The 25,896-nt window shown below is 37.3% G+C and overlaps 1 protein-coding gene across 2 annotated transcripts in view; it reads left to right on the top strand.

Annotated features, from left to right (window-relative positions):
• The window catches only part of LOC139118775 (serine/threonine-protein phosphatase 2A regulatory subunit B'' subunit beta-like), a 69,898-nt gene that overhangs the window by 37,317 nt on the left and 6,685 nt on the right, over nt 1-25,896 (top strand). For both annotated transcript variants that reach the window (XM_070682225.1, XM_070682226.1), the window contains 4 exons: nt 19,963-20,049; nt 24,561-24,717; nt 25,073-25,121; nt 25,671-25,757. In XM_070682225.1, coding sequence (XP_070538326.1) covers nt 19,963-20,049; nt 24,561-24,717; nt 25,073-25,121; nt 25,671-25,757 — 380 coding nt within the window. The remainder of the gene's footprint in view (nt 1-19,962; nt 20,050-24,560; nt 24,718-25,072; nt 25,122-25,670; nt 25,758-25,896) is intronic.

A 25,896-nucleotide genomic window follows, 5' to 3' on the forward strand; every position in this document is an offset into this window, starting at 1 on the left:
AACATTTATTGCACTGTACTGTATCCACACAGCCCTTCATGAACAATTTAATCTTGTGATGAACCCGCCTGTATCATATATAAAAGTTTTTTCTTCTTCAGGAAATCACATGTTGAGTGGGGAGAGTGAAAAAGTAATAAAGTCTCATCTTTCTTCCCAGCCACAAGTTCATAGCTGCAGACATTTTGAAATTTTAGTATTCATAAAAACTCTTAGTGTTATTATTAATTTTAATATTAATTTTGAAGGAAAACAATTTTAATTCAATTAAGTGTAGCTTTTTTGAAGATCTCACATCCTCTATCTATTTTTAAGACGGTGGGTGTACGGGCAAAGTCTTTCGGTTAAGTCAGATTTTTTTGTTATTTGTAAGTGGTAATGAATCATTGCCTTAGGATTATGTCAAATAACGTGATGAAACCCTCAAAATCTTGCAGCCTCGAATAAAAGGACATGTTATCAGGACATTTAGCCTTGCGAGTTGATGTCACATTCTGTTTGCCACATTTGTATATGAAATCCAGATGTTTGTCTGGGGCGGCTTTTCTCTGCCAACTCAACCGGCACACTTAAAAACTTTTTTATGGGATTGCATAATTAGTATGGAATTAGCCATAACAATTGAAAAGTCGTGCACTGGGGCAAGGTGAAGAGGCCACGAGCCGTAACTTTTGCTTTTAAGATGTTTTGATACGGATGTAAAGCTATCCCAAGGATCCTAACTTTAAATGCATAAACTTTGGTTGTAAAGATGCTCAATGATAAATCTGAAATTGAAACGGAGGATAAAATTTTACAGCTTTTTGTGTACAGATGTGTTTTGACATTTGCATGCCTGTTTGTTAGTGCAGTTTATTCATTTGACGAGCGTTTTATTATTCAAAAAGTCAAGGAGTTTTTTATGACAAACACCCAAAGTTATTACAGAGTACTACATTAAGATGTGTTTTTTTGTCCTTTGATATAAAAAATAATATATATATATATATATATATATATATGTATATATATACACGTGTGTGTGTGTATGTGTGTATATATGTGTGTGTCTGTATAAATTAACACAAATTACTTCAAGTACAAAGAAATTCTATCTGTTACATGCATCTAGCAAATTTTAGACTAATTTTTCCATATATATATATATATATATATATATACACACACACACACACACACACACACACACACACACATACATGTACGTTTGTGTATATACTGATACGATGGATGCTCACTCATGTCAAACACAACCACCGATACTTGCTAACAATCTTATCAACTGACAAATATACGGTACGTACCAGTACACCACAAAAGTAATATACTTTTATGCCTCAAAGTCACAGTTTTCCTAAAAGCTTTGGGACAAATTGAATTTGACAAACATTCTAATACAAGTGGGAAGACCCATAGCAAAATCCCACCGTTGCATGGACAAATGGCAAATTGTTAACTCAGCATTTTACTATAATTCATCTGACTCAAATGTGTCTAGCCCGCTGTTAATGACTGTCTTGAGGGTTCTACCCAAGGTAAGCAGGCCAATTATTCAGTGCTCTATCCTCAATGTACTGGAATGAGTTTTGTCTGCATCTGGTGTTACGTGGACAATCATGTTAACGTGACCAGATCATACATGTCAATATCAAGTGGCATTACCCTTCTGCTGGCCATCTATACTGATTTGCACACAAAGCAATTACGAAATCTGCTTTTTAAAGTGTGTCTTATATATACATTGGAAGTTGTTGGCAAAACTGAAAAATGTCAGTTCTGTGTGTAGCTGTATTAAAATTCAATAGTATACTGGGGGAGGGGGGGGGGGTATGTTTTTTTCTGTAGGTCATGTATTTGAAGTTTGTACATGCGAGCTGTAATTCTTCCTATAATTTCATACAGTTATGTGTGTGTGGTCTGCCCAAAAGCAAATGGGGACCACTCTCAGTCAGATGCATTTACACAACATAGGAATTATGGGTAAAATGTATCCATTATTCAATATGCTGATTTTAGATTGAGTGCCCATTTTCTGAGGACACAACACAATCTCAATCAAGTGGTGCTTCTATCTTTCTTTCATAAACTATGACAACTTTCTTTTGTAGACAGTGATCTGCTACAGGTACGTGATCTGTGGTCCATACCATGCATGTATCTTCTGTTTATCGTTTCCACTTTTATTTTCAGCAGCTTTCTTGTTCACCCCCTGGTTTATTTCACCTTGTTTGTTGCCTGAGTCACATCTGAAGTGTTTAGTCTATTTACATATGTCTTTTTTTATTGGGCAAAAGTTAATTTACTGCAACCCAGTCTGTCCTGGTCAAACGCTTCAGCATAAAAAGTTAGATGATGTCATAACCACAAGGTTGCCGGTGTCATGTAATGACCCATTTACCATGCATTGCCCTGTCTGCTGGCCATCTACTTCGTGAATTTTCCCAAAATGCTTGTGAGAAATCAGTTTTTATGATCTAGTTGAGCATTGCAGACAACTTCTAAGGAGAAAGAGGCTGTGCTTTGATAAATTTTCCACTTTTGTCTTTTTCTATCACAAGTAGAATGTGTTTAATGGGAAATTTGAAATGAGGAACTATAAAAGATGAGATTGTTTTTGAGGCAATAATGTTAATCGTATGTATGAGGTTACAACTACAATAATCAGTTTAATATCATTGACTGGTGTGTGATGCCCATAAAAGTATATGAAATCTAACTTTGAATTATTCACACACACACTCCGTTTCCCTGTCCAGAGATCTAACTTTGCAACTGGGTTACATCGCTAAATGTGACAGTGAAAATGTTACACCGAAGTGTGAAGATTTTTTCATGGCTATGTAGAGGCAAAAATGCTAAAGCGATTGGTCTACAAAGCCCGTAAATCTAGTGTTGGCGGTACTGCTTAGCTGCAAATCGTCAGATTTACAAGAATGTAGCTTCGTGCACGGTGTACATTGCTGCTGAAACAGTTTCTGTCCGTGTTGACATGCATGTGAAATGGAATTAAGGATAGGAAGAAGTGATAGCTAGATTTGGCATAAAACTTTCTTCCAGCTTAACCTTTTGAACTTTTTCCTCAACTGCTTGTCAGCTTCTCAGCAGGCAGGAAAGCATGGACTACATCGTGAAGCTGTGCCTTTACACAGTAAAATGCACCGAAGCAAGGAAACCTGGAATCATAGCCATTGAAAGCTTAAACTTTGATGTTGTGCTAAGTTTTGTGTTGATGTCGGCTTTTGCCCAGTGATAGTTTATGCAAAGGTTGCATTTTACATGTAAGTGAACTAAGGTTTGTGAAGGTATTGAAATTCTGTTTTCACTGACAGTGACAAGATACAAATAAAACATCAAAGGCTATCACTGGGGAGATCTGCATAAAACTCTCTCCTCTCTGATTGGACAGTAGTCATTTCCTCCAATGGCAGACAGTCTGTCCTATCGTCACACCTGTTGTGTCTTTCTGTGAACCAACGAGACGGTGGCACATGTATTCTTTTTCAATAACTCTGTGCAACCGTAGATCTGCTGACTGAATATATTCCCATAAATCCACCATAATTAAAAAGTGAATGAAGTTTTACATATTTGGTAGAAGATAATAGTATATTGCTTGGGACATAACTTCTGTATACCATGAGGGCCTTTGACTGGCCATCGTGTTTTTTGTTGAGAACATAACTGTATTTTGATGTTTTTGAGCTTCCAGTTACATATTGTACTGACATTTGAAGAAGGAATCTTTCCATTGGCAGGAAGTTCTGCCCTTGAATTTGACCGGCCAGCAGGATTTGATTTATCATTCAGGGCAGATCTTACGCATGTTGAGAGTCTAGAGGACATGTCCTCCAGACTGCTTGAAGGGTTATGATCTGCGCGTCATACCTTGACTTGTTAAGGGTAAAGGCAAGGTCAAACGGCATAATGGCAAGGTCAAGTTGAAAAGAAATCTATGTGGGATTAGGATTTGGCAGCTGGCCCCCAAGGGAAGGCTGATGCAAAAGCCTGGAAGCAGACTGGGGAAAGAAATGCTTTTTCCCATATCAGCCTGCAGCAACTTGTGCCATGATAGTACAACAGTTTTCAAAGCACTTTAGGAAGCAATCGACTTTAACCCTTTTCCTGCCAGACAGTATCACTTTCCCATCAGCCAAGTCAGTAAAAAGCGGTATTGACCCAAAACCATACGTATTTTCACCCACTTGGCTTCATCTGTTATAGCATCTTTAGTCCAAAAAATCAAGTTTACAGTATTTATGTTTTCAACAGCTTTCAAATGTACAGTATTATGTTAAAATACATCATATGGAATACTATGTGTTTCATTAATTTTAACCATCTTGACCTGATTGTGAAATATGGACATGGCAGGAAAAGGGTTAATACATGTATCAGCATGCTACATGTACATATGTCAGTAATGTGCAACTTACAACCTGTTTTAGAGCCTTTGGATTCAAAAAAAAACTTCTCATCATGTTAACAAGTTGTTCATCATCCGACATCATGGCCAGACTGAGACTTCTCAGACAAGTCGAAATGTCAGTCTTGACTTTGAAGCTCTTTCAGTGTCGGAGTAAATGAACTCTGATAGATACTATACATGTAGTGATGGATTGCTTGTTAGGCCTTCTCGATCTGTCGATGATGGGTTCTCAAATCACATATGAAGAAGTTCTTACGGTACAGTAAAGAAGCTGAACATCCTTAATATTTTCATTCACATTTTTTGTTACATTTTGATTTAATGGAGATTTAGTAGAATGAAATCCTGTCTCAGAGTTGCTCATATTTTCTGCTAACGAGCTAGAAAACTGGGCATGTCTAAAATTTCCCATATCCACCTGATAGCGCTTGGTAGTAACGCAGGTCAATGCCCTCAACTGGAAATTAAGAAATCCCTGTTTCTCTCTAAGGGAACTTGATGAAGTGCAAAACTATAAAACCAACCAAGTACATAACTAGGATGGTGAGTGCCACAGCCATGCCATGCCATACATCAAGTGGGTAATGATACCGTACAGGCAGCAGTCATTAACAAGCCTAACAAACAGATCATAAATATCTGCTTTCTGATGTGACAATTCATATCTCGTCTCAACTGGATGGTTGTTTCAAGTTCTGGTGCGGCCGTTTCATCTCCTCCTGTAATGATACCTAAGTTCACCAGTGTAGACAGGTCTTGTCAGTTGATAATAAACACTCATGAAACTTGTCATTCTGTTATTGTTTTTTAATGTTCGTGGACTCGACATTATGACTGTCAGCTTTGCCAGATGCTTTGACTTTTACCCCAACTGGAAAATCACCAACGCTACCCAGTAAGCAACTCCAGTTGAGCATGCCACTGTTCAGGCCAGTGCGGAGTTTACCGTTACACTGGGCGAATAGCACAAAGAGAGATTTTGAGATCTTCACTGAAAAATGTCACATCTCTGACAGAAATGTCCTCAGAAGTTAAGAAAATTAGCTGTCCTTAAAAGTTAAGAAAATTCATCTTCTTCGTATTTTGTTTTGAAAAATTAGACCATCTAGCCAATAGATATTGTCTGGAACCGCTACACGGTTTTGATATGCCACCCCAAAACTTACACAGAGGTACCAGACAAGAACAGATGCTATAGCTTTATTGCCCTGTCAACTCTTGGCAAACCTAGCAAATGTCCTACTTGTTAATTCGTTGACCTTATCAAACTTCTACAGTATACATAGGATTAAGGTAGTATACGCCTCGTAAGCGAAAGACTTAAACTTTTGCTCAGACTTTCCTAAAAGAATATTTTAACCATTCTCTTTCAAAATAAATAATAAAAATCAGGGTCACTGCAAATTTTGTTACCAGAGAAATAAATTACTTAACACTTACCGATATTTCAAAAGTCAAAATGGTCGCTGTCCCTGTGTTAACTCTAGTTTTAATTTTCAAAAAACTAAGACGCTGCAAAGTTTTCTTTTACCAAGAGCTTTAAAATGAAACCCTACAAGTGGTAGATCAGAATAGAGTTGAAAAAAAGTTTGAAAGCTCAAATATCTGTCCCTGAGGCATGGTCTACCTTAATATGCGCAGTTTCCGGCCACTTTCACTGATGCTCCATCATCATTCATTGTCATTTACAGTTCATTGAATGGAGACCCTCCCAAGTGTTGCACAGTGCTCGTGTTGCTGAACTTTTCACTTTTCATTTGTAGTTCACTGACTAGACACTGTGCCAAGCTCTGTCCATCAGTTGTAAAACTTTTCCTTTCCAGCAAAAGCCATTGGTAGGGACTTATACAGTCTACAACTCTCACACCCATTTTTGCACAAAGTTCATGATTAAATACTGTATTAAGAGTTTTAGTGCCAGCCAGATTTTTCACCTTTCATGAACATTTTGATGATTAGACAGCTACTAAAGTGTCTAATATTCACATTCTGTCCCTCTTCATTGAAAATTCATTCACCAGATTCATGGCCAAGTTCTTTCTAATATAAAGTACAAGTGTACCGCACCACGTGTTTTAGTTACAACAAACAAGTTTATCCTTTCATCAGAAGGGATGTCAACTTCTTTCCCAACAAGAAACACTCTGGTGAGATCGTGCTGTTTCAGCATTTTTAAAATCAAGAGAATTTTAACAGCATTTCAAAATTGAGAAAAATGTGGTATACCGTACACTCTGATGATTTATAATGGATTTGTTTTGTCTTGAGATGTTGAGGTCTCTGTTTCTAAAATCTTTCTTGATATTTACACTACCCGTTACGCACCAGGGTGACACCTCTGATGAAATATGGGGTCATTTCATGTCCACGCCACAGGCATCGCAATGTGCTAACAAAGTTGGTATTTTGACCCACAATATTTGGGCGTTAAGATTTCCAGATGTGATGTGTGCATCGCATGTCCCTTTCCTATAAACTTGCGAGTTGGTTACATTTTGCTTTAATAAATTCTGAATAGTGGGAATGTTTCGTCAAACCTTTGAAGCAAGTGTTTGCACATGAGTGGACCATAATAGCTCTCTGGAGGGAAGTTGCCAAATGATAGACAAAAATCTGCACTGGAAAAGTTATAGAAAGAAATTTAAGAAATATTGATGTGAAGGTCAGCCAAAAAGTGTTGAATATGGATAGGGAGGGGCTTGCTAAATCTAAGACAAAAATTGTCTCCTTTTGGACCGAAAAAAAGTATGCATGTTAGCATTCTGAACCACCCTGTGGGAAGAGCTTATGGTCCCTTCCTCACAGTCTGCTTTGCCAGATGTGAGTGGTTTGAACGCAGTGCATGGTTGAATGATAGCTAAGACCCCAATCTTTAACGAACTTCCGTAACAAACGTGTTAAGGTCTTGTATATCAGTGCACTGCTGCCAAACACTCTCTGAAAATGTATGAAACACATCCCATTCCAGCCACTTGTGTATACTTCAAGAATTACAAACTTCAACAAGTATTCCTTTTCCGGTCATATATTTTGTCCAAATATTGAGAAGACATTTATGGATTCGTCTCATCATAGAAATGAAAATATATTACTGTGCAAAATGAGTGCAATGGTAGATGCCATGCTTTAAATGAATATGTCATCTGCCGGTTAGAGAAATAAATAGGTGATGTCAGACAAGACACCCAAAGAAAGAATTTGATGACTTTCTAGTAGGTTTGTATAAAATTACAGTTGCTTGTTTCAAATACTGCCAGATTACGTTGTGATAAACTAATTTCCCATGAACACCTGTGGCTACCGTTGATTTCTCTTCCCACAATGCATCGCTGCAGTACAGTGGAAATTTTAACATAGATGGTATAAAGTGTACAACAGTGAGGTTCATCCTTTTGTGTGAGCAAAGCTGTCATTGACATGAGACAAAGTGTTTTTGTTGATTTTATAAAGAAAAAAAGAATGAAAAATTCTTGAAAATATGGCATCGAAGGGTACAGAAAACCCATCTTTTTTTGGTATGGTTGTTATCCCACTTTCTTTTTAAAAGTGGATTCTATTTAAGGTAGAATATACCTCGGGGACAGTACTTTGCCTCTCAAATTTTTACACTTCTGGACTACTACATTTTAGCTCATTTTGAAGCTCTTGGAGTGGGTGGAAGTTTTGCCATCTGGGTTTCGTGAACCCCAAAATTTTATTTTTCCCCATCAAGATAACTCATGGACAGTAGCCAAAGTAATTTGTTCCCCTGGTGGTAAATTTTGTGCACTGACCCCTGATTTTCATTCTTGAATTGTTAAGAAAATGGTTGAAGACTTCGTTGAGGAAAGTTTAATGAAAGTTTAAGTCTCTCATTTTTAAGGCGCTTACTGCATTTTGATTTCTTCTTGCACTGTTAACAACTTGTGGAAACATTCTGACATTTTCTCAATCTATCTTAACATATAACAGTATCGTGAGATAGCATTCACTGGATGGCCCGAAGGGGAACTCGATGACCTCTCGCTTAATGTCAAAAGTTGAAAGAGTCATGGTCTGGGCCCATCTGCAGTCGCGGCGGCAGACTTTACTGAGACAAAGTTCTCGTTTCAAAGTTGCATCAATGATGATGACAGGGGCGGCATGTGTGGATCACTCATCCATCATAGCTTTCCCCAAGGACTTAGTGTATGGAAAAGACATTTGTGAGGGTGAGGGGTTTCACCATTGGCCATCAAGGGATACACTGAGAGGTTGGCTTGCCGGCAACATTTTGAACAGGAAGTCGATAATGTACATTATTACATATTACATTACATATTATATTATCACATACTTGTTGCAACAGGTGTCAGTTCTAGGTGCACATCAAGTTGACTGAACTCATAGAGCAATTTTACTGCCGAATTATTCTGTGTATACTGAAGTATTAAGTTCTTTTTTTAATGTTTATCTGATGAGCACTTGCTTTTATCAGTTTTTGTCTGATGCATGTGGCAAATTTATAAGGGGTACTTTTATGGTTTTGGCATGGAAAGTAATGGCAAGTTAGTTCATGAGCTTCTGATACATTGACTGACTAACTGCTGATATCCATAGAGGTCTCTCCTGTTCCACAATTGATGGCCAAACTGTTGTTGTTTTGTCATACAGTGGTGTGCATCACAACCACAACTTTACAGTATTTGACAAGAAATTTACCAAAAACATAGCAATGGAATGAACCTCAACTTTGCTAGTTCCAGCACAAAAAGAACATTTAAAGTCAAGTAATTTCTATGATCTTATACTTTTCTGGCCAAGTTGTGTGTTGGTAAACACCTGCATAAATCTCAGACACTTCTAAAATATTACAAATTCACACACTGGACAATCAAACTGTAATGTGTACAATTTTGATGTTTCACAATAAAGAATCAATCAGCTGTGATTTAATCATTGATAACTGAAATAGCAGTTTGTGGAGATAGTTGGAAATGCATGGAAATATATTTTCCTGTCAGAATATCCAAACTGTCTACTTGCTTTGTAAATACCATCACAGTTAAGCTAAAAGTATAAAAAGTACCTAGTCTGAATCATTTTGGCAAGACTGAAGGAGAAACGGGGGCCCTCACTGGACAATTTTACAAAATCAGGATAATCCTAAGGGGTACACTTGCTTCAAAATAACTATAGCAGCCCCCCTAAGATAACCTCATTATTTTCATTATGAATATTTGGTCCAGTTTTCTTCAGGTGTGCAGCCATTTTTGACAGATTCAGTAAATTTGAACAAAAATGAGAGTATTCCATTTTACACACTCTAATCCTATCATTTCAATGTACAGTGTACAAAAAGCCTTGTACCATAGTTGCAGAGTCATGAAAACCCATGAACTATTTGATTACCAAGAATCGAAAGTTTGAAGGGCAGTGGTTTCAACTCTCGCATGTATCTCACTCCAATATGATTATGTCTAGACAGTACATAAACTTTTATTACCCATTTGCTTGCTGTAAAAATATCCACTTGTTGCTACAAACAGTTATTACTATTGCCGCTTGAAAATAAATAGCTTTGTGTGGCTGTTAGTGTAAACCGTATATTACAGTTGACAGCAGTGGACACTTGGATTTCATCAAAGCCAGTGCGTGGCACAGAACTATAAATTACCAACGTGTCTCCTTTATGTGTGATAAACTGATACTATATGAATTCTCATGACTCCTTCTACTGTACAAAAGTATCTCGTATTTTACCCGCAAATTATATTTTAACATGCCTCAAGGACAGATATTCAGACTCCCAAATTTTTATAACTCTTTTCTTATCTACCACTTGTGGGGGCTCATTTTAAAGCTCTTGGCAAAAGCAAAATCTTCACCATCTTAGTTTTTAGCTCATATTTGGTTTTAAGTATAAATACCAAAAAGAGCTTATATGATGAGTCTGAGTGGCGTCTGTGTCTGTATATTTGTGGGTATGTGCGGATGTATGTCCGTCACACGCAAAGGCTCCCATAGCGCCAAAGCTACCATCTCAGTATTTGGTGTACAGGTAGATGTAGAGGTTGAGATGTGAATTTGTTCAAATGAACACGTCAGTGTCAAAAATGTGCAAATGAGGTAAGAAAAAGCGAAATTCTGAAACAGGCTTGAAACAGGCTTACTCCACTGACTTGAGTCATTTCCTGTCATTGTTTATGAACTGTTACATATTAACAGACCTGCTCAAACCATAGACAGTAGAGGGGAGGAAGACCGTCAGTAGAGGGGAGGAAGACCGTCTATGGTCAAACTAAGGGGGGCTAGCTGCCTTTCTGCTATGCATGTTGCTAAAGTTGACCTCCAGTACCTAAAGTTTCGGACCTTAATTACTTTTGTCATTCTTGTTTTTCTGGTTTAAATATTTCTTGTTGTTTTTCTGGTTGTACTGTGCAGAAATCATTGTCATAACATCAACGTAGAATTTTCCTGCACTGAACAGATAGAAACAACATTTATTGTTGATCTTTGGTACCCATACTGGTATATACCAATTCTGATCAAATTTGAGCGACACCGTATACATGTAATTGCGGTATTTTTTGAAAATCCAAAATTTAATTTTTTCATATAAAGTTAACACAGGGATGGTGGCCATTTGAATTTTAAATATCGCAAGATTTTAGGTAATTTGTTTCTCTAGTTCTAAACTTGGCACTTTGCACCCCGATTTTTATTGTTGATTTGATAAGAGAATGGTTGAGAGGTTCATTTAGAAAATTTTGATCTAAAGTTTAAGTCTTTGACTTTCGAGGCGCATACTTCCTTAACAAAAGAACTTTCTTAAAAACCTTACAACATTTAAATTTCAAAGTTCTAGTAAATTGATAATCAGTATTTATTTGTATTTCACACTTTATGCAAACTTGAAGTTACCGTAACAACTGGGCTGGTTTTTTGGTCTTCTAATTTATCTTTGTTGCATCAATTCAAAAAAGTTTTCGTTCTTCATGATGGCAAAATAAGTGCAACATGGCTGTCTACAACACTACTTAGAAACTTTCGCAAAATGGTCCCCTCCTACTACAAATAACATTTCTAAATCAGTCGAAAAATATTTAATGATAACAAAAAAGCAGCTTGAAGTGCATTGTCAAAACTAGGACACTTTTCTCTTACACAAGTTACAGGGAAGGTTTCTGTGACTTCATAAAGCAGTATCAGTGTGTACAAATAATTTAGAATTCTGGGTAAAGTCTAGCTAGAGCCTAAAGACTGAACTGAATCAAACTTGAAGTTAGACAAAGATTTACTATAGCAGGCCTACAATCATCCAAGTGGCGTGCATTGTGTATCAGGCAATATAAATGAGTCCTGTTGAATGAACCTACTTAAACAGGCTGATTTTGTGATCAGATTCAGCTTATTCAAGCATGGCATGTTTATTTGGAATCGCTTTGTGGAAGATAAAAATGACACAATTTACTGATAGAGACAATGGAGTATTTGTTTTTCAAACTGCCGCTGATAAGGATAGTGGTGATAACAGAGGTGGATTTCCACTTGAAAGTAGCTACTAAGTGTTGTTGAAGCCCATAGGGACTTACTGTGAGATTGTCCTGACCCGTCTGCTGAAAGTGGGTACATTTTCCAGGGATTCACCACTGGATCACCTCTTAAATAATGAGCAATTTAGTGCAAAAGAGTCTGCAGTGTGTGTAAAGAGAACACTGCGAAGAATTGTTGTGCTCCTCATTGGCATTCAGGTTTACTGTAATGGACTGATCATCTGGATCTCTGGCAAATGTGTGAATAGTTTATAGGGACTCTTTTTTTTTTTGTAGTGTAGCGGTTTTCAAAGAGAATTCCATCATGCCTGATACACGGGATTTGTTGTGGACCTCACAGGTACTTTTAGCAACAATTTAGTTCAGTTCCAGTGCGGCTAATAGGCAGGATCAACATCCACTCAGAGATTTTCCAAATCTGTCCCTCTGGATTTTGTCAATCGGTTTTTTCAAAAGCCTATCAGTATAGGCTTCTTTCCAACATTTGCCCATTGCCAACATATTCACATGGCAACGTTCCAGTCATCATCCTTCATTCCGTCTGATTTCCCAGTATGTACATCTTTCTTGTGTTTGTCAACACACTCCTTCAATTTTCCTCCTATGATATATTATACCATGTGCTCGTATTCTCATATAACCATTATTCTGTCTAACCTTTGTCTCATTCGGATGTCTACTGGTCTCACCACTCTGTCATCAAGTCGTTAATTTACTTCCTCAGAAGTTTTCCGCCTTACATTGAATCCCCTCTCCCCCTCTGAACTCAAATCCATTTCAACTTATAGTCTTCAGAAGCTTTCGGCCATATCAAATCCTCCTCCTCCCCTCCAGTCAAACCGACTTCAGATTTTAGTCCTTAGAAGTTACCCGCCTTACATTGAATCCCCTCCCCAACTCAAACCGATTTTGATTTCAGTCCTCAAAAGCTTACTGCCCTACATTATTGAAGCCCCCTCCCCCATGCAAACCCATTTCAATTGATAGTCCACAGATGCTTTCAGGCCTACAGAGAATCCCCCCGCCACCAAAACCCCTTTTCAATTTTTAGTCCTTTTAAGTTTTCTGCTCTTGGTTGAATCCCCTTCTTTCCTCCACCATCATCTCAGACCCATTTCAATTCTTATCACTGATATCTTAAATCCCCTCACTTCCTCTTTTTCAGCTTCTTTGACACACCTCATTCTGTAACCTGTTCACCCCCAATACCCTGTAAACAGGTCCACAATCATCATTGCTAACAATGGCTTTGGGCAAAACCATGGTGGTGAAAGGGTTAACCCTTTCACCACCATGGTTTTGCCCAATACTTTTGATAGTACCATTTCCATTTCAAATTGCCCTTCCCTACTCTTGATATCATTGCTTGTGAAGGAATGAATACCCTAGCCATAACTTATGGTTGGTATAGAACCCAGCCATGGGTGTCAAGTTCATGGAACCTAGAACTACCTGTAGTTTTTCAATTCACTCGGCTTCAGGTTCAAGGGCAGTTATTGCTACATGTACCCTTTCACCGGCCACAGGCTTTACATTACATCTCTGCATCTATCCTAACCTGTAAACCGTCCAAAGTCTTCTATAATTTTTTTTTTCTTTTTCTGTCTTTTCAATTCTGCAAAGGTCATACATTCACTGTCTAGCTGTTAAAAAGTGATCATTAATTTCACAAAACAAGATATCAAACATCTGACATTTTCATGATTACTGCTCTCAAGCTGCAAAGGTTTTATTGACCTGCATTTTTTTTGAAAATCTGCCCAAGTAGCCTACTTAGTAGCATCCTTGCCTCATGTCAACCTTCCAACTTCCTGTTCCCTGCCCTATCTTTCACCTCTCATATCAGACTGCATGTCTGTGCACAAAGAATAACCTTTCACAACATTTATAGTCAGTAACCTAGATTTCTGTACCATCAATCATATCTGGACTTCCAGGTTTCCCATTTCCCATTTGGTAAAAACTTAATAGAAAGCGCCTTGGGACAGATATTAAAACTCAAGCTTTTACAATTGATATTCTTCTAGCCTATCACTTGTGGGGGCTCATTTTGAAGCTTATGGAATACGTAAATAACATTTTCACCAGCATAGTTTTGTGATAATCTTGAATTTTATTTTCCCCCATGGGGAATAACACAGGGATGGTGGCCATTTTGAATTTCAAATATCGATAAATATTGAGTACTTTGTTTCTCAGTATCAAATTTTTGCACAGTAACTCCCCTATTTTTATTCTTGATTTCAAAGAGAATGGGTGAAAGTTTGTTTGAAGAAAGTTTGATCAAAAGTTTAAGTCTTTCATTTTCAAGACCCGAACTACCTTAAAAGGGACATAGCTGTATTTTTTCATAATATATTCATCATTTTTATTTTTAGAAAACAAATACATTTCTTTAGTCTTCTCCATTAAAGAATTTAGTAATTTAAAGTAGATAGTCTTGACAACAATGCATTGTGTACCGGTACGATATGCAATTTTATTTTTGAAAAATGAAAATGACTGGTATTGTCTTGAATTCAATTTTAAACCATAACTGTTGGACATAACACAGTTATCATGTATTTTAACATAACTTTTAGAGTAGAACTAACAATTTTACTCACACTAAAAAAAACCTAGAAAATACATCTAAAAAATTCCAACCACTTGTGGTATGATTGAACAATCCCTGGTTGGTTTACTTTATTGATCTATAATGCCATGTCAATACTGTCACCGACTGTATTTCGTTAAAGAAGTCTTATATTTCATTGGTTTATCCCTGCTCTTTTTCTTCTACCATAATGTGGTTTCTGTAGTACATTTACAAACATTGGCATTATGATGAAACATACTGAGATATTAAGCACAGTTGAAGAATACCAGTACTAATGAAAACTACTTTCCATCAAAATTTCTGATTTCCTGACCAGAGAAAGTGTAAGAGCTGCTCAGTCATTTGGTGGCTGTGCAAACTCTAAGGGACACAGAATGGTTGCGTAGATTCTAAAACATGCTATAACCAGACAATTTCACCACCAGCTACATTAAGTTACTAATGAATACCAGTACGTGTCAAACAGTCAAACCATTGACGGTTTTTGTACACTTTCACAGAGATGCTCTGTACCAGGTACACGACACTCATATTCTGGCTTTCGCCCTTACCCTCTCAAGGCTAAAGACAAAACTGAAATGCAGATGTTTTAGCAATTTTCCTACTCTGGTGTGAATTTTCTTGCCCTAGGGGACCATGACCCCTTAGGCTTCTGCAGAAAATTTATACGCTGTCCAAAAGTAAGCCGCTGAAATCTGGCTTTTATCATCCATGCAGATTGAGATGAGATTATCGAAAGGATGATGTTTCAGGGTGCTTGTGAACTGTAGTAACATTTACGGTAACTTCTTTTGAAATGGCGTGAAATTACCCAGTAATACAAGTATACCGAAAATAAATGGTCATAGAAGGACAATAAACTGCCTTAAAGGTTGTATGTGTAAAAAATTTACCCCTATGGTGCCATCACCAAGTCAAAATCCCATATTCAACAGATGTTGGCAGACCAATCCTCAATGTTATTTATCTTACAAGTCTGTCTAAAAATTTCAGATATTTTATTGTGGTATGATTGAAAAGTGCAATGTTTTATGGATACGCAGTTTCCTGTTTAGTGTAAGCACACTGTCATCGTACACAATTTCGGGAAAATTTTCGTGAAAGAAACCGCTGATTTATCAGCACTGCGGTCTTGACACACATGATCTCAGCATAAATTTTTTCGACTGTCAGACTTTATTGCGAAAAGTGACAAGCAGTGACCAGTGATCTCGGAAATTGGACAAATTTATCGTCAACGAAGCCGAAGAGTTTACAAACATGTATCCCATTTTGTACATGTACATATGCATTCACCAATTTGCTTTGGTATGGCATTTTCTTTGCCTGGAGGGTAGTTTGGTTTCCAGGCTGTGAGAATTTCAAGTAAAGAAAGATCTCTGAGAAACCAATCTCTGGTGTCAAAGGTCATTGCACGCGTTGACATGTACATCATCATTGTAAGACTAGCGAAAAAAGTAGCTGATCATCAAGCATCCCTGTTAAGGTATAGTGGGCCTTGAGGACAGACATTTGGACTCAAATTTTTTACAATTCTTTTCTGATCTACCAATTGTTGGGGCTGATTTTAAAGCTCTTTGAGTAAGAAAATTTTCACCATCTTAGATTTTCGAAAAGAGTTAATACAGGGATGGCGGAAGCACCAATTTTTTAGCCTGATGTATGATTACTAGGTTACCATGGCATCACCATGGTTACAGTGGATGTAACATGACTCTTCAAGAGGTCATTGAACCTTTGATTCAGTGCTCATACCGTAACTTTCTCTCAACTGGGTGGTCAATTGCTGCCCGATTCTCTTTTCACGTGTCAATTGACTCCAACAGTACCGTATACCATTACTCGGTGAATTTCACGTCACCAATAACCTGGAAAGTTAGCGGGTGAAACCTGGAATTCCAAGGGACCAGGGTACAAACAAAACCATGTGAAATGACAGTTGTAGAAATCAGTATGTTCCTGTTCATACATTTGCATTTTATCCCTGTGTATTAGTTGGTAGCCATTCCAGTATAAAATTACTTCTACAGTATGTTTTCCCTAGAACACTGCATCAGTCAGAGTGTGATATTTTACTCCATAGTAAGTCTATTTCAGTGAGCCCTCAAACTGTTGAGCTTTGAGTCAAGTTTCACATACATGTACTCAGCCCTTTACAAGCACATGCAGACAGTAAGTAGAAAGAAGATTTCCTTGGTCAGTGGCTCATCAAATTCAAGTGCAGGCCTCACTCATATCCCAAATGGATTAGTTGTTAGTTTGCAGGCACACAGTGGTGATGCCTGATTTGATGACTATGAACATTTTAACAGAAGGGGATAGTGTCTAGAAACTTCAGATATTGGAATTAAATTTTATTTTGCACAATATACCATATGTAATTATTAATTTTTTTAAATCAGAACAGGACTCTTTTTTTCCGACTTTAAATCGCAGTTCAGGCTGGTTCATTTCATGCATGTCTGGTCAGGGTGAAATTTTCCCAGTCCCTATCATAGAAAGGACCGTATGTAAAAGTGATGGCTTGTTTAATTGTGTGCATGGCCTTCAGATGCACGTCATTAATGTCATTTTAGGGTCAATGGATGCCCTTGACTTTGACCTCTTCCACAGGATCAGTTGTCTTTTGTCAAATTTTGTCTTCTTTCCCCGTCGGGGATGGGCAACAACCTCTATGTTGATCAGTGAAGGATCACAGAGTATGATATCATCAAAACTTTCTCGTTTGGCTGACCCTTGACCTTTCAAAGATGCAAGTCCATAGCAACCTTGTCAAAAGATGGAGAACAAAGTCTGGTGTTGTTTGAGGGCAAGCAAATAAAAACTTAAGTATACGAGACATTGTACTGTAAATCTTTGGTATTTGTTGCAGTAACCTCTAACTTTCTCGTAAAATCATAAGTAATGTGAAGATTAACGCTCTGGACATATTTTAAACACTACATAAATCCTCTTAGTGTTGTGTTATCCTTCCCTCAAGGTTCAAACTGACTGTCGTGCATTGTTTTCATGGTCAAGCTAAGAGCAATCCATAGTCCAAGTTGTCCAACATGCACTTTCGTTTTCCAAACAGCCGATGTAAATTTGCTGGCCAGTGTACTCGTACATACGGTTACCTAGTTTGATAATTCAAATATTTTTTTAGAATGACGTCATCCGGGCAAGGCAAGTCAGCAAGATGGTACTTTTTGTATCCATGACGAGAGAGTTAAAGCCTGAAAAATAGAAAGAAAACACCAAGAAGATGCCCTCCTGTATTTGTTTTCATAGCGTGCAACATCAACAAAAGTCACAAGTACCCGGCAGTTGTCGATGCAGGGTCCAAAGCTATGCCTATGAACAGTTATCGCCGTGAGAGTATCAGATACGCCTGTTCTATTGTCTGCTCAACTCTGATAGTCCCTTGCAGCGTTTACAACATTGTTGACACAGGAAGCATGTGGAAGCTTGAAATATGCAAACCCAGTTAAACTGATTGTGGAATTCTGTTTTGAAATTTCTGATATTTTTATCATCTCCTTTGTAAGATATATGCATGAATAAATCAATCAATCAGTGCATTAGAAAGGAAAAAATAGACTGATAACCAGGCTTAAATGTCTTATTAGTAATATGTTAATCAGTGGTGATATGCAGGGAGATGTCATCCTGTAGAAAGTGATGTCCAACCTGCAAAGTAGGAAATTTGATGAAAATATCAACCATCTGACATCAAGGCAAGGAATTTTGAAATGATAACTGCATTAGCTAAATAGCACAATTATTTACTGATAATAATGTCATGCATACTGTGATACTGTATACCCATGATGCCTTGCGTTTGATCTCAGTGAACCAAAATTCAGAAATCCTTTCCACCTGGACAGATAAATACTAGATTACACCTGCTTTGCTAAGACTGAGAGTGTACCTGTCCTAGGTAGGTGGGCAGGTAGTTATTTCCTGTAGTGCAAATGTGGTAACATTCCTATAGTACACACAAATTGGTTCTCAAATCTGTTGATTTTAGAATGTGGTGATGTTTGCACCTGTATCAATGCAAGCCAAGTCCAATGGTTATGCAGTCTAGTTTGCTGGTTGTGCAGAAATTTTTTGTCACACAAATACAAGTGCATCGGTGATCACTGGTCCTTCAGGTCAAATGCAATGGAAAAGTCTGATCACAGCAAACAAAGGTGGTCCGACCAGACCCGATACCACCAAACTGACTGACCCCCTCATCTTGAAGTGTGTATCTGGAATTCTAACTGGGGCAGAGGTGATAGAGTCTTGTAATTTCTCTAAGATGTGCAAGCTTCATAAAATTTTTCCAGAAGCATCTATAGAAAAGCTTGTGATGGAGAGACCCAGTTCTTTACTTCATACTTGCTCTACATACAGCAAGTGAGTGTACTGTTTTGACCCACACCGGCAGTTCACTGGCCCAATTCAACTAATTTATCCATGGCAAAGTTCACGCTGAGAATTTCACTTTTTACTGTTAACTTGAATAAATATGATTGAGCATTTGGAAGACGTGTGAGCAAATTATCTGACAGAAAGAGATAATAAAAACCTGAATTTTAAACTTTCAACATGTTCTGTGTTTTAATCAAAAGTTGACTTTTTTTTGTAGGATAGGTATCATGTTGTATCTCCCGAATCCAACTTGAAGATCAGTATGCACCATTGAAAGAACTTAGAAATGCATATGGTTGCCTGTACTTTCATAGGATGAGAAACTTGGCACATTATACTGGCCTGTACTTCAAAAATATGCAGATATTGCATGTAGAAAGTGCGGTGCTAGTCTGTGATATTACTTGGCAGCCGTAGGTCAGAATTACATCATTCTGCCAAGAGGAATTTTAATCTGGAGTTGTAAAGTTTTGTAGGTATCACCAGACAGACCTTATGAATAGAGAGAGTAACTCCCTGGTTAAATGTGACCATCGTTTGTAGTTTTTTCCTGGCATTTCAATGAAACGCCCCACCCCCTTCAGTTTACAACATTCATCTGCATGGTCGTTCATCATAATAAACCTGCTCCACTAAAACACCCCCCCCCCCCCCACCTCCCCACCTATACACAGAGCTTTTGCCAAGGTTTTGGGGAAGATAGGTAAATGGTGTGGGTACCCCTGTGTCATTTCTGCTGTCCTCTGTCAGGACTGCCAAGGGGATCCCTGGTAATGTGACCAGGGAACCCAGGGAAAGTGCATGGATTGCCTGTACCTTCAAAGGATGAGAAACTGTGGAAAGATACCGGTAGGTCCCTGGTAACAAGACCAGGGCACCCTGGTAAAATTTACCAATATTGGCCTGAACAGAAGGCTTATGCGACATGGTTAAATCAACTCTGTGCCTTTTTCCCTTCATCACATGGCAAAATTATAATACCTCTGACAGAAATATCTTTCTTTTTCTTGTCTTTTCTGCACCAGGTGATAGCTAGGATATTTTACACAGTCAACAGATCATGGACTGGAAGAATCACACTTAATGAACTCAGAAGATCCAACCTTTTACAGGTAAAATATAGACAATTATCCAACCTTTTACAGGTCAAATATAGACAATTATCCAACCTTTTACAGGTAAAATATAGACAATAATCCAACCTTTTACATTTAAACTATAGACAATTATCCATGCTTTGTCAGGTAAAAGAAAGACAATTATCCCGCCTTTTACAGGTATGATAAAATAAAGACAAATATACAAGCAAGAAAAGCATTAGTCAATAGGAGAAACTCAATACTAATACTAGAATCTAGGCAGTTGTTTTCTCTAGCTAAACTCTGGACTACTCACAAATAAAATGATGCTTGAACTTAGAGGAATATGAGAGTTCCTGTGTTCTTTTCAGCATGTACCTTTGTTTTTACACTTAACACATTCTAAAACAAAGGTACAGAATGTATTGAGATCTTCAGAGATTGGAGGTTGGGGGAGGGGGGGTTGTCAGCAAGCGTTTGTGTGTGTTTGGTGGGGGTGTATGTGTGTGAGCCATCTAAGCTGTTTTTCATGTTTTATTTTCGGCAAGATTTTATGTGCACAATGCTTCTAGTCACACTAGTTTGAGTTGCTCAATTCCTGAGAGGCATTTTCATTTTGCACCTCTGAAGTGATAAATGTATTCTTCAAATTTCATGAAATTGTATAAAAGTGAACATCTGTACTGTGTCTATGTATGACACAAAAAAAATTAATAACAAAACCATATCAAAATTAAGACAAAAAGTATGTATGAAGACCATAAAATATCTTTTCTCCATGTGTTACCCGTTGACATTGAAATTCTCACAACAGATTCAATTCATGGTCTTGTCAATGTCATAGATGTCAACGTTCTTGTAAATTACTAAATGGACAAAATGTTCTCCTTCATAAGGTAGGATGCACCACAGGGAAACATATTTGGACTCTCAAATTCTTTCAATGCTTTTCTGATCTACCACTTGTGGGGACTCATTTTGAAGCTCTTGGAGAAAGAAAAAATTTCAGCCTCTTAGTTTTTCAAACATTGAAAATTTTATTACTGCTCATAGAGTTAATACAGGGATGGTGGCCATTTTGAGTTTCAAATATCAGTAGATGTCTGGAAAATTGTTTCTCTAGTACCAAACTTTGTGGGTTGACCCTTGATTTTTATTCTAGATTGGTAAGAGTATGGTTGAAAATGTCATTGCGGAAAGTTTTAGCAAAAGTTGAAGTTTTTCAGTGTCAAAGCACTTACTACCTTAACAAAGCAATGGAGGTTAGAAATTGAAAAACTGTGATGGTTGAAAATGTTGTCCAAGTTTACCTAAAACGAAGGTCAGGATTGTTTATTTTCAGGCGCTTGCATAAAAATCAGGATTTTAGTGGTATACCTCTCTTGTTCAGGGCCGGCCATGTATATGAATACACAATGCATATATTAGTGATGTCCTAACAAGGTACACACACACACATGGCCATGTGAAAAAGAGACGAGTCATTGACCCTTTGGTCCTGGGATTTGCCATTCCTCGCATGTAGCATTGAAATCCTGCCGGCATTCGGCGCACTAAATCCAGTAAATTGTACATTCAGTGCCAGTGTAATTTGAGAGACATGGGAAATTGGGCAAAACAAATTGTTCAGTCGTTGGAGGAAAAAATCATTTCATTATGTGTGAACAGTAAATCTGCGCAGAAATTCTTGAATACCACTGGTGCTTGTTAGTGTTGGCACAGAAGCCTACCCTGGTATAAATATTTCAAAGATTATTGATAATTTTAAATGATTTATCTATCTTGTATGAGATCACAAAAGTACCATAATGTTAATTGGTATATATATATATATATATATATATATATATATATATATATATATATATATATATATATATATATATATATATATATATATGTGTGTGTGTGTGTATATATATATATATATATATATATATATATATATATATATATATATATATATATATATATATATATATATATATATATATATATATATATATATATGTATATATATGAAGACATTCCCCCGATGATTTCCAGAAAAATTTTCAAGTCCACTGGAAGAGAGTCACTTTTGCTCAGATTTAACACAGGATGAAAAGTTGGTGTGATGTTAGACTTAAATGAGCCACTTTGAATGCACTAGTGACACAAAAACCCAGATTCCGTACCAAGTCAAGCAACAAATTAAACCCCCCCCCCCCAAAAAAAAAAAAGGTTAAGAAGTCTTTTAAACATTGAACATAAATCAGACAATGTCAAAACGAGGTGCTGAAATCTTAGAGCATTTATCGGACGCCGATAAACTCTGGATGACCCATTCTTTCAGCAGCTTTCTATTTCAAAAACAGAAACCTTTTGAAATGTCATCGCTGTCAGACAGATGTTGTTACTTTTTATTGGCAATGAAAAGTTGATGTGAATCTGTAGGTCAGTGCAATACAGTAGCCCTGGATTATCCCATTGTGATAATGGTTACTTGACACAAAAAACATGCTACAAGGGTTTAAACCGTTGCATATGGCTATAACTTTGGCAACTGCCCATTCCCACCCTACTCAAAAGTCGGTGTACCAGTGTTGTTGCCTTAATTTTACACTTTTTGTCTTCAGGGTGAGGTCAAAGCCAGGTCAGATGCCTGGTAGTAAAAATTAGGATTATGAACGTCCTTCTATCGTTAGAGAGGAAGTAGAAAAAAAAGGTTTTGCTCATGTGACCTTCCATCCTGTCACATGTTTTTTGACATTAAGTGGGATGTGAGGACTTTGTCTGGGGTTAGATTGGAAGATTTTGTTAAGGTAGTACGTGCCTTGAAATTTAAACACTTAAACTTTTGCTCAAACTTTCTGTAAGGAAACTTTAAACCATCGCCTTTTGAAATCAAGAAAGACAATATTTGATCACCGTGCAAAATTTGACACAAAGTAATACATTATCCAATAGTTACCAATGCTTGAAATTCAAAATGGCCACCATCCCTGTGTTAACTCAATGGGGAAAATAAAATTGCAAGCTGTTGAAAACTTTACCAACTCCAAGAGCTTCAAAATGAACCACCACAAGATGAAGACCGAAAAAGTGTTGTAAAAGTTTGAGGGTTGCAATATCTTTCCTTGAGGCACATACTACCTCAATAGCAGTGTGTGATGCAATCTAGAAATCCCCGCAGATGATGACTTATTGATAAAGTTCTGTGCATGCATGCATGCATGCATATATCCACAGGTATACATATCTCAGACATGCCCCAGTTGATTTCTTTTAACTTGGCTAGGTCTTTTGATAATACAGTGTACACTATGGCATACATACAGGTATGCATTTCGACTGGTTTTGTGATACGATCCAATATTGCTGCCAGGCAGCCATTTTGTTTCCATATTTTTCATGTCTACAGCCATTATGCAGACTTGCCTCCAGAAATGTCTTTCAAACTTGGCACAAGGACAACACACTATGCATGACACTTGCTTGTCAAGTAATTTTGCGATTAATTCAACATGGCAACCATATGGCCATTTTTTTCTGACATTTTCTTATGTCCACAGCCGTTACTCAGACATTCCTTAACTGATTTCTTTTAAACTTGACACATGGACAACACACTATGACTTACATGTTCATGTGAAATTTATACTTTATCATAAGATTTGATATGCAGGAGAATTTCTCTGAATTTGGTGAGGTATCTTCCTGAATCTGTACACTTTCTGAATCTATTTTCATAAATCCATGAGAGGTACAATGCAAGACCATGTGTCTACCCCTCTTGCCTTAATACCATTGTTTGTTAGTCCCTGTGGACAAAGTTCAGGGGAAGTTGTACACATGGCTCCATCTGTCAATCCGTCCGGCGTCTGTCTGTACATTATTAGCATCAGCGTTCAATCCTTCCTTTTCACCTGGTGTATTACTTTGAAAATGTGGCATTTTATTGGCGTGCTTTGCACACTGTAAAATAAAAATGCTCAGCTATACGTGGTAATAATAACTTTGTCTTTTCACCATGACTGGAGAGTATTGCTGTAACAATCATCAGATTGTAATATTTCATGAAAAATTCAGACATTTTGGATATTTATTCAATGACAGTTAGCATTTCATCATTTTGTCAAAATTCGTTCAGTGCAGTGATGTCATGGAGAGAAAAGGATGGACAGTGTCAAACCTTTGAAATACTGCCCCCAGTGGTGCACAAAATGAATCATTGGTTGAGGGCTCCCTCACTTTCAGACAGAGTTTATCATATGCCCACTGCCTTAGATGGGAAGTACTTTCCCACTAGAACTCATGAAAAATTCTTTTGAATCATAGGGAGTCATTCTGAACGATAGTATTATGCACAAGAGTATATTTATGCACTTATGTTCTATTTTCAAACAAACACAGCAAGGACCAAAACCTTTTTACTGCCACAGCATTATGCTGTCAAATATAATCCTAACTGTGCCATATTAAAGATAGATGCTTGTAGCTGATCTTGGTAAAGGGCTCACTCCATGTTCAAGTTCAACTCTGATTTTTTTTCCAACAAACAGACAATTCAAGTGTTAGAAGATGAAGAAGACATCAACCAAATAACAGACTACTTTTCCTATGAACATTTCTATGTTATATACTGTAAATTTTGGGAGCTAGACACAGACCACGATCTCTTCATAGACAAGAAGGATCTCACCAAACACAATGACCATGGTAAGCACTTTGCTCAACAGTTTTCATCTGACAAATATGAGTTCATAGATTCAGCCATGTTTCTCAGAAGAACATTGTCATTTCTTCACCATAGTACAGACAAGTTTATTCATTTACCTTAGTTTAATACTGAGGTTTTATGCATTGTCCATCAGATCATAGATCATAGAAGCAGGTTACTGCCCCCAACAGCGCCCTCTATAGTTCAACTGTAAAGTTGTCTTTCTCGTGCATCAGTCATACTCATCACAATTTTACGAAGTGACTTGTTCACTTTAGCATAGTTACATGCAGAGGTTCATTCAGTTATTTGTAGTGGTGAACTGACCTCAGTGTTTTTGTTTCTCTCTCACAGCAATATCATCAAGAATGATTGAAAGAATATTTTCAGGAGCTGTCACAAGGTATTACTTTCAGTGTCCTTAGAGGACAGGAATTATTTATGCAAATATTTCTTTCCTTCACTTTGGTTTGAGAAGTTATGGTAGTACGCATCTCAAATTTGAAATACTTAATATTAGAAATCAAGAATAAAATCAGGGGTCACCATTCAAATTTTTGTGCCGGAGACACAAATTACCCAATATTTCCCATCACATGATATTTCCCACATGTATTTCAAAAAGGCCATAATTCCCGTGTTGAATCGATGCGAAAAAATTAAATGTGACAATTAAAACTGCAATTATTCCAAAATAAGCCTTCCACAAGTTGTAGACCTAAAAAGTAATGTAAAAACTTCAGAGTGCAAAATTTTGTCCCTGAGGCATATTCTACAGCAACAGTTGCATTTTCAGGGTAAAAGAGGAGGTCTCAACTAAAACAAAGGAATTACATAGGTTGTGCATCAACTTAATTATTGATGGTCCCAGCTACAATTACATTGTGTAATTAAGTTTCTGATATCATTTCAATTATCCATTTAATGATCTTTTCTTATCCAATTTCACCAGGGGGTCAACACAACAGGAAGGCAAAATGAGTTATTCAGAATTTGTGTGGTTCCTGATGTCAGAAGAGGACAAAAGACAACCAACAAGGTATCACAACGTGTTTCCTTATCTTTTCACTAGTATTGAACTCACTCTCTTCATGTAACCCATTGCCTGTTAGATGTTTACCTGCTCCAAGCTGTGACATACTTGAAGTACACCAGGCAAAACCTGTATAGAAACAACC

This window comes from Ptychodera flava, chromosome 19 (genome assembly GCF_041260155.1).
Source record: "Ptychodera flava strain L36383 chromosome 19, AS_Pfla_20210202, whole genome shotgun sequence".
NCBI classification, from domain to species: Eukaryota; Metazoa; Hemichordata; class Enteropneusta; family Ptychoderidae; genus Ptychodera; species Ptychodera flava.